Raw genomic sequence first — 13,416 nt, 5'->3', positions numbered from 1 at the left:
CAGTACAATGATTGTGTTGGTTTTAATTATATTTCTTCATGATTTTAAAGGACAGCTATTTATATCATGGAAGTACAGATCAGTAAAATAAAACCTCAGGAGTGAAAAGGTCCTTGTGGTTGTGATATATTTCTGTGAAGGGTATTTCAAGCATTAATTATATAAGGCAAGGAATTACTGCATGAACAAATAGGAATGGCTTTGCTAATCTGTGGGTTATGTGAACACTTCCACTGGGAATTAAAAGGTTCTTTGCCTCTATTTTAGACAAATTAAATGGTTTGACAATTTCCTCATTCTTAATGTTGCATATAACGGAAATGAATTAAATAGCCACTGTAGTTAAAAAGTAACAATTATAAGGATTGTGGTTCAGTATATGTGCTATACCCTGAAGCAGTTCTTAGCAGAATCACTCTAGAAATCACGATTCCTGTTAAGAAGTGCTTGGCTTGAAATGATTGGGATGTGCAGAAGGTGAACTCAGAGCAAGAGACATCTAGCTCTGCCAACATGAAAAGACAATCTAGTGTTAGCTTTGCTTGCTGAAAGAAATGTTTGAGGTTGAGTCATTTTAAACACTGGAGAGAATTTAATCTAATGGAAATAAATATTAAAACAGTCCTCGAATAAGTACAAAAGTTCAATTTTTTAAAGTTTTTGATTCAATTTTTTAAAGTTTTTGATTCTGTAGAGACTGGATTGCTTTTTTTCACTTTTTTTTTTTTTTTTTTTTTTTTAGGAAGGCAAATTAAGAAAATTGGTACAAACTCGCTTTGTTTGGGGTTAGTCTGCATTTTTCAGGGAGAAGGACCAAAAAAACTGTCCATTTCTGGTTGGGAAAAATTTATACCACAGCCAGTCCCTGTGGTCTCTGTGTGTATTCCAGCGCAATTGTAGTAAAACACCTTCTTTATAACGTTCAAATCTTGGATTTTTATCTCTGAGTTTTGAAGAACAATGCATGTATAACTGTGCCTGTCCAAACCATTGGCAATGATGCAATGATTTCTTCTCTTTTTTTCTCAGTGCCAGTGCTAAAGCCACCCCTCTGAACATAAACAAAGTCTCCAACAGTTTACTGAATTTTGGCCGAAAGCTCATTGCTCCGGCCATGGCTTCGGGTGGGACAGTGGGCACTCCTGCTGGCGGGAGCAGCTTCCCTCCCTCTTCAATGCCAAGCAGGAGCACAGTGGAAGGCCCTCAGCACCACCAGCACCACCAGCAGCACCACCAGTCACAGCAGCAGAGGATGATGAAGTCTGAGAGCATGCCGGTTCAGCTGGGCAAAGGTAAAGGAGAAACATGTGGTAGCATTGTGACTGAGGGAAGCTTTGTTGTACATCTTCATTGCTGAAGAAAGTTCTTGCTTCTGTTGATTTTTACATCACTGTGTATATATTTGGAGGAAACAGCAAAAAAGTATTTTGTTAGTCAGGATGCTTACGTCAAGTACAACATCATGGTTGCAGTGCAATACAGAATTAGATGTTATCTCAAGAATGTACAAATACTGTAAGAAGTTTAGAACTTTTAAAAACATATGAACCAGAAACTGCATCAGACAGGCCAACAAACTTAATCATTACCATATGAAACATGGGCCAGTTAATTTTTCAGATTTTTAGATGCAACATTTTTCTAACTGGAAGACTAATTTCATACATGTTTTTTTCAGGTTATTGCAAAAAACCACATGCATAACAGTATTAGCTAAATACATAAAATAAGCAAAGGAAGTTAGAGAGTAACTCTTGATAAAGAAATTCTTATTCCCTTTAGAATGTGTGGAGCTTATTTAAGGAGTTATTTGAACCATAGTATGAATTTGTCTTTTAATAATTTGTGATGACCCTCTGCACTTAATTTAGTAAACACTGTGTCTTTTTCTTAAGCCTTTCTTTTTATATTTCTTGAGGACAGCTTATTCAAACAACAAACTCACATCCTCAGCTATGGTAGTTGTTTGCTATACTCTGCCACACTCAAGGTAGGTTACTGCTTTTCATCTTCAGCCAGCCCATGGCAGTATGAGCTTTTCAAGGAGTGTGAGCGAAACAGTACCTTCTGATTTTAGCAACTCATCCAGTGTCATGGTTATGAGCTTGAGGGCTGATGCTGGTTGCCCTGAACCTTTCCATAGGATTGCATCTTTTTATTTTTTTTACCAGATTTGAAAGTGTAAAAGAAGGGAAATAACACTTCATAGATGAAGTTGATGTTCTCTCTCTTTGCTGTGGCACCCTTATGGTCCCAAGGCCCTTTCATGATGCATGGCATCCCCAGCAGACACTGAGGGAGCTGAACTGAAAGGTACAGCTGTTCTTTTGGAGCAAACACATTCTGGAGTAAGCACTTCTGTAAGGGCCACTGCAGCTGCTTGGCAAAATACAGATATGCAGCTTCTCTTAGAGAAGAATCTCAAAACTTGCTCCAGCAAGGCTTTTACAGTACAGAGGTGAAACTGAAGTGCAGTAAAACTTTGATACAAATCCTGTTGACAACACTGGAAGCAAAATTAGGTGTGGAAAAAAAATATTTACACTATTTCAGAGAGGCCTTTTCTTTGCTTTTTTAAGAGTTTTCCTTTTCACATTAAGAGTTGATAAGAGTTTTTCTCTTATCACATTATTCTCTTTTCCCCTTTTGAGTTTAAAAGTAGTCCTTGGGTGGCTGTTTTCTTTCACTGCTTAATATAGTAAAAGCACACAATTTGACAAAACTTCTATAGATGGAATTGATTGTAGGTTAATCTTGATGTGGCTGCTAAAGGATGTTCTATGTTCTATGGGGCAATTAACATAGATCATCAGGAAATGCACCTGATACTTTCCATACAAGAATCAGAATTAAAAAAACTGTAATTATGTTTGGTCATTGTCATGTACAAGCTGTGCTGATATTGCTCTACCAACAGGAATGTGGATATTTGATAAAGGTATGAAGAATGTATGATGTAAGGTACAAAACATTTTCATAGTGAAAGGAAAAAGCATACTTCAGGTTCTTATTAAGTGTATTGTCTATCCATATGCGGTACAGCCTTTGCAGAAGTAATTTAAGGGCAAAATGTAAACATACTATTTTTAATAGGTTCAGATGACAGACTTTTGTTTTATGTATTAGTGCCATGCTTGTTGCTGCAGACCTGTACAGTTGTAAGTATTTTGCCTATACCTGTATAGAAATTTCAGATTATGGCAGGTATTTTTGCATGTGCCATACTTTGTATTTTTAAAGAGACACAAAAAATAACAAAAGGAAATAGAAAGTATTTTAGAGGCTCCCCAGTGAATTCTCTCTGAACTAAGTTTAAATGTTCAGCAAAAAATTCTTATTTGAAATGACACATTGGTGGAGACATGCTAAAAAGCCTTTTGAAGCTTGCTGCAGTGACCTTTGTAAACAGCACAAGCTTCATCACACCTTAAAAGCAAGAGCAAGTATTTTCTGTTCTGTGGAGGACAGTACCACCACCTCAAGAAAGAGCTGAACAGCAAATCCAGTGAATGAGGGCACTCTCCACAGCTATGAGAAACTGTCACTGCTTCCATTCCAGGCACTGAGATTTAGGATTTATAATATATTCACACTCTCAGAAGCTCTTGTTCCACTCGTGTTTGTGCTGAACTTTTTAGCTTCTGTTTCACTGGCTTTTTCCTAGCTCTGGATTCTACTATAGGTTTTGAGTATCTAAAAACTTTTTGGCATGGTTTGGAAATACAAGGCTCCCAAATTACTAACTAGCTGTCACTAATTGTCTACTGTTCTTGTTCTTCGCTGTGTGTTCAGCTGTCCTCAGCCTCCTGGAGCCTGGTTATTTAGCTAAGGTAGGCAGAGACATGGATTTGGGATTTAAATTGAGAGACATTTGCACTTCCAGCTGATGTAATACTCACAGATGTTCAGTTGGGCAGTATAACAAGCCAAAGTGCTGTAAATTTAACAGGCATCAAGCCATATAATAAGTCATCCTTTTTTCTCTTGCTGATCTTTTCAGGTTTTGAATGCTCAAGTAGTGCTGATAATTTAAATTAATATGTAGAGATTTATAAGTTTGAAGAGATTAAATTAATTAGTTGATCTACTTTTTGAAGAAGTCCTTGTTAACAAAATACAATGCAGGACTGTCAAAGTAATCCTATCCCAGTTTTAACAGCTCTGTTTCAACAGAGTTACCACTCACAAACCAGCTAACCGTATGGCATTCATGCTGCCATACTCTAGATGAGGGATGACTGGGTTACATAATCAGTTGTAATTATTTCTCACTCCAAAGTTTTGGTACTTGATGAATTTCTGTAAGAAAAAAAAAAAAGCATATAATTTAGATAATGTAAATGGAAAAATGGCAGACTGGAAAAAAAATCCTGACCATAATTGCAAGCCTGTAATTCCAGATGAGTCTTCAGCATTACAAATCACAGCTGAATGAAGTATCCAGACATCTAATTGGAAATTCAGTTCCTTCTAATAATATATTAGTCCCATTCAGCCTGTCCTCAGCACAGAAGATCAAGTATCATTACTGATTACCTATGCAAGGTAGCCTGCTAGCAGAAGAGGGATTAAAACATTCTCTTGATCCTGCACAGTGAAGTAATTCATTGGCACAAAAGTTGAATTCAGATACTGATTTTATTGGATTTTCAACTGAGGTGGTTATTTTGAAAGATAAAAAAAAAAAGATAATTAAAAAAAAACTGGGAAAAAAGCACAATTGTTGCCCTGTGTGTTCCAGTAGATCCTTCATCATTCAGAAACTGGATATTCTTTGATTACCAAATGGCAGTGTATTGCCAACAAAAAAAAGCATTTATCTTTCTCTTCTTCCCTGATAGTGCCAGATAGAGTTTTCCTTCTAGGTCATTGCATGGTGAAACCCAAAAGGCTTTCGATTTGAATGCAGCTTTATCACAAGGACACATTAGAGGATCAGTTAAAAGACAAAGTTTTGCCAAAACTGTAGTTTAAGGAGTTTCCAGACTACTCTTTGTTTTTATGAGTTGATACTACTGTGGTATTTGTTGTAACACACAGAATTTCCACAGTCAACACATATATCTTAAAGAAATGATCCCCCAATTTAGAATTATTTATAAAGTTAAATAATTATTTCAAATTATTTATTTATCTCTAGAAAATGAATACACTTTTCATATGGATAAATAAATTGTCATTATTAATAGCAGAACTGAGTACAAATTAAAGGAATAAAACATAGATTGACAAATAGGGTTTTGTGGGTTTTTTTCCTTTTTAAAAAACATACATATTATTAGGCAATTATGACATTTTTTGGCAGTAAGGATGCAACTTCTGAGTTCCTCTGTGTAAGAGAGACTGGAGCGAGTCCTGTGGAGGGCTCCAAAGATTAGGGGACTGGAGCACCTCACAAGAAAGGCTAAAGGAGCTGGATCTGTTTGGAGTCGAGAGGACAGAGAGGGAATAGTATCTAATAGTATCTAAGGCGGTGTGAAGAGGGTGGAGCCAGCTTCTTCTTGGTGGTGCCAAGCACTACAGCAAAGGGCAATGAGCGGAAACTAATGCGCAGGAAATTGCACCTGAACGTGAGGAAGAACTTCCTTAGTGTGTAAGTGACCGTGCCCTGGAATAGACTGCCCAGAGGAGCTGTGGAGTCCCCTTTCCTGGAGATGCTCAAAAGCCATCAGGAGGACACAGTCCTGAGGAATGTGCCCTGGGACACCCTGCCTGAGCAAGGGGCTTGGGCCAGTGGGCTTCCAACCTCAACCATTCTGTGAAGCTCCCAAAGAGCGGAACGACGCTGTCTGTGAAGCGCCAGCAACAAAACGGTTTTGACTCTTCAGTTAAGTTTAGATTTTGATCTAAATCATCGCTAAAAAGCACCGGGGTTTTGCAGCCTGTTTATCCAACCTTCCCGCTTCCTTTTGCCTGTGCCTATAGCGCTGTCTCACAATGTCCTTTCTGTCCCAAGCAGGGAGCTCCGGCTGAACCCCCAAAGCTGCGGCTCCCCGCGGCCGAGCAGCAGCGGCGGGGCCGCGCTAACGCTGTGTTTGTTTGCCAGGCGAGGCGGGCGAGGCGGCGCCGCCGGGGCCGGCGCGGGCCCCGCAGCTCAGCGCGGCCAGCGCAGGTAGGCGGGGCGGCGCTCCGCGAGCCTCCGCCGGGCGGCGCTGTCGGGCCGGGAGAGAGCGAGAGCGCGGCGCTGCGGGCCCTGCCGGCCGCGGCGTGTGCGTGTGCGTGTGTCAGTGTGTGTGTGTGTGACTGTGTCTGTGTGCGTGTGTGCGTGTGTGTGTGTGCGTGTGTGTGTGTGTGTGACTGTGTCTGTGTGCGTGTGTGTGTGTGTGTGTGTGTGTGTGTGTGTGTGACTGTGTGTGTGTGACTGTGTGTGTGTGACTGTGTGCGTGTGTGTGTGTGTGAGAGACTGTGTGTGTGACTGTGTGTGTGTGACTGTGTGTGTGACTGTGTGTGTGACTGTATGTGTGTGAGTGTGTGTGTGTGACTGTGTGTGTGTGCGTGTGACTGTGTCTGTGTTTGACTCTATGTGTGTGTGACTGTGTCTTTTGTGTGTGTGTGTGTGTGAGACTGTGTGTGTGTGTGTCTGTGTGTGCATGTGTGTGATTGTGTCTGTGTGTGTCTTGTGTCTGTATGTCTCTGTGTCTGTGTGTGTGTGTGTGTCTGTCTGTATGTGTGTGTGTGTCCGTATGCATATGTGTGTGTATGTCTGTGACTGTGTGTCTGTGTCAATGTCTCTGTGTGCTCATGTGTGTGTGTGTGTGTCTCAGTGTGTCTGTGTCTCTACACTGGCATCCGCCGCCTGTCAGCATCTGTCTGTGCTACAAACCTCTTTGCTCTTGCACTTTGTTGCCCATTTCCCACTCCATCATGGGGGCCAGTTCCACCATCACTGTCCCTTTTAGCTGCATTACTTCCCTCTTGTTATATTTGAGGTAGGTATTTTGGGACAAACATCTACTGTGGTGCACTTGACTAACAGGGAGCTTACCTGCCTTGGCTGAAATAAAAAGTAGATGGATTTGTGCGATGAGTTGGTTTGAAAGTGTTGTAAGCCTTTGTTCCAATTTCACTGTAGGAGAAAAAGTGAAACTAATTTATCTGAAAAGTTATATAAACTCATCTCATTCTTTTTGCAAATTTTAATACCATACATCCTCACTATGGTGGATACAGACAGATGAGCAGATATGAATGGTTTTGAATTATATATGGCGCCTTACTTCTGTTCTTCTTGGTATCTTTTTTCTTGCTCTCCTTATAACTATGAAAGCTATTCTTTTCCTCTGTAGGGACCTAACAGAATGATCCATCAGTTTTGTATGTCTTTTTTGCATCTTCCTCTGATTTTTCATACATTTTAGCAGGGACCTCCAAATTTCCTGGCTATATCCCCCATAACTTAACTCAAACTTAGTAAGACCTGAAGCTCACTTTCCTTGCATTGTTAGTGTTCTCCTCCTTGCCACCATGTTTTACTTTATTATACAGCCTAATTATTGATCACATTTAATTTAAATTATCGTTCTTTGCAAGACATCCGATATCCCCACAATACCAACCGGTTGATCTCTTTTTCTACTGCCCATCTGTGTATTTTCCAAATGGTTTTGAGGCAGAGCACTTCTCACCCTGGGGTCAGTCCCAGCATCATTAGCAACAGGCAAGAAGTGAGCCACTTAGATGCCAGCCCATGGAGATAACATTGCTCCTTTTTGCCTCAGAAATGGATGTATTTTTCGTGTGTGAAATCCTGTGCAGCATTACTATGAACTCTTTATGCATTTTAGAGTGCATACATATATATGCACACACCAAACACACACTTTTTTTTTTTTTTTTTTTTTCTTTTAGCCAACCTACACAGTAATGTATTTTGACTACTGTGTACGTCAGGGATCCTTGCATCTTCGTTCTGTGTGCTTCATAAGCATGTATTTGATTGCCATATTTATGGGGTTTCTTCAGCTTGTTTTGTATAGACTTTAGGACCTATTTGCTTAGATGGTCAGAAATTAGATTTCTCAAATGTCTTTTTTAAGGAACCACAATGTATTTCTCTAATATTGACAGAATGAGCAGATGTAAATGAGAGTTTTGATTCAGTGGTGTTCTCAGGTTCCTGAATAAGCTGCTAAAGAAGGACATGAGTTTAGTTATTAACTGTACTTTATTGCAATCTTTATGCATTTTGATTCTACATGAAGTGTAATACTTCTTTTTCTTTTTCCACCTTTCTTTTTGTTTGTGCCTTTTTTTGAGGAGTAATCCAAAGTTATTAACTGTACTTTATTGCAATCTTTATGCATTTTGATTCTACATGAAGTGTAAGACTTCTTTTTTCTTTTTCCACCTTTTTTTTTTGTTTGTTCTTTTTTTGAGGAGTAATCCAAAATTAGAAACTCTCATTACCTTCTTGTCAAGCTATTGAGTGAGCAGAATGTATTACACTGCACATTAAGAAAGATGTAAAATCAGTAAGACTCAGAACAGAGAAGGTACAAATGGCATTTGTGTCATTGTCCTGAGATCCTAAAATCTGTGTGTTGATACTACAATGTTGTTTCCAAAGTTACGTGAGTGTGTCATATGTTAATGCCTCATGCCTCATATGTTAATGCATACATGAAGGATGGACTGAAGGACTTCATACATGTGAAGGACTTCAGAAGGAACATGGTGATTCAGTTAAATGTTGTTGCAGCAGCTTACGTAAGAGTAGGACTCAGTGATCCTTGTGGGTCTCTTCCAAGTTAGAATATTCTGTGATTCATTACTTTTTTGTGTTGGGAAAATCACAGATGTCTTTTTTCTTTTTCTTTTTCCTTTTTTTTTTTTTTTTTTTTTTTTCTGACATTAGGGAAAACACATATGATTAGTGTAACCTGTCTTTCAGCTTTCTTATTTATAGTTGTAAAAACAATGACTCCTCTGGAAATTAAAAAAGCCTATCACAATCCAAGGAGCCTGCTGTATGAGTTGCAGCACACTGTAATTATTCATAAGTGCTGTTCTTTCTGTCTTAATTCTCAATTATATCCCCAAATAATCTATGTCACTGTTCACAGGGTTGGATGCAGAATAAAAAATTATTTTTTCCTAATAATAATTTCCCCAGATCACTTATTCATGCAGAAGGATCAGGTCATCCTAACCTTTCTTCTTACTTGGGTATCAAACATACTGATAGAGTATTTTATCACTTCTGGTTTGCTGTATCTCTGTCTTAGTTTAACTAGATCTTGTATTGCTCTTATTTTTTATTTTCATTATATAATTTATAGGCTATAAAATCCAGATTGTTCAAAGCTCTTAATGTTACTTGAGCAAATTCCCTTTTAGGACACTTGTATTATTCTGTCCACAAAAACTTGTTTGGTTATGCAAGTAGTTGCATATTCTTTTCCTCTGAACTGTGATCCACCTTTTGAAATTTAGCTGTTTGCAGTGGCCTTGAGAACACTTTTCGGTCTTTTCAATTTCTTACTATGTTTTTGACACTTGTTTCCTTAGAGCTGAAAGACAGAATATAGAAAAAAAATTCTTACACATAATTTTTTTCCATTGTTTTACCAAGCTTTATTATTTCATGTGTGTGGGTTCCTCAAATACATTTAAAGTGTTCTTCTCTCAATATTATCTGTGAATTTTGTAATCTGCTTATTTGCATGTGAATTGTGTTAAGTCTAGGCCATACAGTGAAGAGTATGTGAAAAATACACACGGCTCATTGTTTAACTTTTTTTGTTTGTTTTTTTAATCTTCACCCTATAGAGGGAGTATATCTTCTTATTGCTAGGGTGGTAAAGAGAGACTATTTAATCTGATATATACATAATAAATGTACTTTACTCTGTCCACCAAATATATTTTTATTTATGTTTACCATTTATATTGGCTGCTCTTGTTTAGCTGTGTGAACTACTTTTATAAATGCTTTATTTGCTAAAATATGTGATTCCATCTGTTCCAAAACTATTCTTAAGTTTACCTACTTCAAAAGCATACTTCCATTTGCCACTATGAAATGCATAAAAAGACTTTTTTCTTACATAAAGACAACTGTAAGGATAACAATCTTGCCAAGGGACATTATTTTACCCTAAAATTACAAATTCTCTAAAAATTTCCTTGCAAGTTAATTATTTCTGCTGTTTTCTATGCACTGTTTTCTCCTTTTTCATCTCCAGAATTATTTACAGTATACGTGATTAATGCAAATCCCATTTTTCTATAAAATGGGAAGGCAAAAGTTAAGTGAGATCTTTAACAGCCTCAGTCTAATGCACTTTTAAGGATACTCCTCAGATTAGGTGGTAGGTAGTAAGTGTCTGGAGGAGGACTGTGAAGAAACAGAAAAATCCAGTTAAATGAAGTTGGTGAGAAGTAAAGAATATGTAAAAAAAAATTTAGAATAAGAAGTAGCAGAAGAGGCAGTGTGGAGGGATCTGAAGAAAAGATGGAGGCAGATAGGAAGGTCCACAGAAGCAGGGCATAAAATGTAGGAGGGTTATGGAGGAGGTGAGCAGAATAAAGCAACAGAGAATGAAGGACAAGATAGGAAGCAATTTTCTGAGTTTTCTTCTAGAAAATGTTAAAAATACTAAACCCAAATCCTTTTGTGGCTTTTGTTTATTCACACATAATGTTTTGTTCTTTGCTAGTTCAGTCTCTTTTCATTAAACAGTCTCCTTGTGAAAATGTATTTCAAATAAATCTGTATTTATTGCCTTAAGAAAATGTGAATGATTTAATTGCAGAGGATCATACTTATTGCTATAGATGGTAACATGAAAGCACACCAAAAACAAAAGAAAGGAAAAAGGGAAACATAAACCCTCTCATCAGAATAGCCATCAAACAAGGGACAAGGTAGAAGTCTTGAGCATTAGCTTTATGTGCTATTTAACTTTTTTCCAGAATGGAAAACTCTACAGTTTCATGGAGTCGTTCTAGCTTGACTTCATGATAAAAAGATTTTTTTAAACTAGCATTTGTCCTAAGGTAACATTTTCTTAATAAAAGTTGATGAAAACTGGCATACTGAGGGTTTTTTCCTCCAGGAACTAATGAAAACAAAATTTTAATTTAAATATTTGAAAACACTTGGTAAGCCTCAACTAGAAAAAAGCTAGCCTTATCAGAGACTTCCTGTTGCAAACACTGCCATGGTGAGACAGCCCAGGCTTCTCCCCAGATGTCTTCACTATGATAGTGAACAATACTGGATTCTTTTCAAGAGCTCCATGAAATGACAATAAGTAACTAAAAAGAACTAAAAAGTAGATTTCATCAAAATGTCTGTTAGGTGGAACTGCTTTAAAATTTGAGGTATGAGAACTTACGTTCTTTTCCAAACTTTTTTCCTTGTTTAAAGTCTAAATATTGTGATCTAGATCTTCAGTGTCCAACCCATTTTTGGAATCTGAAATTCTTGTTGTCAGCATTCTTTGCCAAGTCTTATAGTCGGAAAAAACTATTGCCATTTTAGTGCTGCTGATATCAGATTTGGGGGTTTTTTTGTTTGTTTTTTTTTTTTGTATGAGATGGCACTTTGCTCATTTTGCCGCACAGGGCATGAAGTTCCTCAGTCTGTGGATATATTACAGTGCATATAATGAGGTTGTTTTATTTATTTATATTTTTATATATATATATATATATATGAGTGTGTGTGTGTATGTGTATATATATATATATATATATATACACATCATATAGCATATATATAGATACAGATGTGTACTAGATAGTGTATGTTTGTGTATATATCTATATATACACAAAGATTTTGTGTTCTTCTCTCATACAGAAATTAAGTTCCATGTGAGAACAGTCCTTCAGTCTCTCAGTGCATGCTGACACACTTCAACATTTCATTCTGTGTTGGGCTGTCTGTAACTCTCAGTCAATGTCAGTTAAGACAAAGAGGTATTTGTGGGGAAAAGGAAATGCCCACTGATAACTGTTTTGGTTTTTTTACTTGCTTTACAGGCCAAAGTTCAAAAAACATCAGTTCATCTCCAAGCATAGAGAGCTTGTCTGGAGGACGTGAATTTACAGGATCTCCACCTTTGTCTGCTTCGAAAAAGGATTCCTTTTTCAGCACCATCTCCCGCTCACGTTCCCAAAGCAAAACTATGAGCAGAAAAGAGTCGGTGGGTTCTTTTTACTTTTAAACTATTTTAATGTCACACTGCATTAACTTACTCATTGAGACACTCATGTGTTCCGTACATTGAGCACTTCCACTTGGAAATGTTTCCCTAAGCATCCATTAATGGCCAAAGCAGAAATGAGCTATTTCAACTTTTTGTGTTGAGTGACATCTCCATTATGGCTTCCATTCCATTATCCTGCCTGAAATGAAACTGTGAAAATGCCTGTTGCCTCTGAGAAAGACGAGAGAAGTCCTGTAAGGTTTTTTGCTTTGTTAGACTTTTGCTGTAGTCCTGAAGTTAATAAACAGTTCAGTGGGAAGCTTCAATGCTCAGCAGATCCAAACATGTCCATCTGTTGTCCCTGAAATTCCTTAATACATCAGAGGTTTCCCAGTGTCTGTAGCATCTGTAGTCTGCAGTCACAGTTCTATTTCTCGTGCAGCTCTGACCTTCCATTTGGTCACAGGAACAGGAGTTTTCATCCAAGAAAATCAGCTCTTATCATGGGTATGTTCCAAAGAAATTCTCATCTCATCCAGGATATTTTAGGAACACTGCTTTGGTAAACTAGGTATGCCATGGAACATGAGGATTCCTGTTTATTCTCTATACACATTTCCCTTTGTCCCTCTGCTGACTAGAAAACAGTTACACAGTAGATGTAATAAGTTGTATTTTTTTGTAAGGTGAAGGCACAGTGGTTTTCTCCATTCTTTTTTCAGAAATATAGGCTCATATTGATTTCAATATGTAGGAATTGTAATAGCCAAATTTCTGTTACAGCATTTTTCAGGTGTTCAGAGCTACTAATGCACAGAAATTTAATCTGAACTTCTCAGTGCTTTTCACTCTAAACAGCAGAATCTTTATTAATAGTCACATCATGTTTTCAGTTTTATATTCAAGACATTCTAATGAAATGCACAACTTCGTGCAACTTTGTTCAGTTTTTGTTCACTGAATGAGAGTGTTTAATTCTTGTTCCAAATGTTTTACTGCCGTCTAAAGAAAAGCTGTGTTTTGTGGTTAGTCAACAAGAAGCTATAATTTTGGTTTGTGACCATTTAAAACATGTTGAATTTAATTTACAGCTAAAACAACAATTTAATTTCCTTCTGGTTGTCCTCATGAGTTGAAACAAAATAAATACAGCAGTACTGAACTTTTCTTTTTATGAGGCTTAACAAGATCTAAATACAGCTTTCATTTGCAACTTTTATCCAGGCCAGAACTTGGGGGTTTTGGACCAGTGGAGTTGAGG

The 13,416-nt window shown here is 37.6% G+C and overlaps 1 protein-coding gene across 14 annotated transcripts in view; it reads left to right on the top strand.

Annotated features, from left to right (window-relative positions):
* Positions 1 to 13,416, top strand: part of TBC1D5 (TBC1 domain family member 5) — a 315,956-nt gene that overhangs the window by 261,885 nt on the left and 40,655 nt on the right. For 9 of the 14 annotated variants that reach the window (XM_077787232.2, XM_021538134.4, XM_085568725.1 and 6 more), the window contains 3 exons: positions 1,030 to 1,292; positions 6,047 to 6,112; positions 11,989 to 12,152. In XM_077787232.2, coding sequence (XP_077643358.1) covers positions 1,030 to 1,292; positions 6,047 to 6,112; positions 11,989 to 12,152 — 493 coding nt within the window. The remainder of the gene's footprint in view (positions 1 to 1,029; positions 1,293 to 6,046; positions 6,113 to 11,988; positions 12,153 to 13,416) is intronic. The other 5 variants (XM_085568765.1, XM_085568770.1, XM_085568749.1 and 2 more) reach the window with 1 other exon arrangement.

Source organism: Lonchura striata, chromosome 2 (genome assembly GCF_050655825.1).
Source record: "Lonchura striata isolate lonStrDom1 chromosome 2, ASM5065582v1, whole genome shotgun sequence".
Taxonomy (NCBI): Eukaryota; Metazoa; Chordata; class Aves; order Passeriformes; family Estrildidae; genus Lonchura; species Lonchura striata.
Note: the sequence above shows the minus strand (reverse complement) of the source record. Positions and strands in the feature narration are given on the sequence as shown.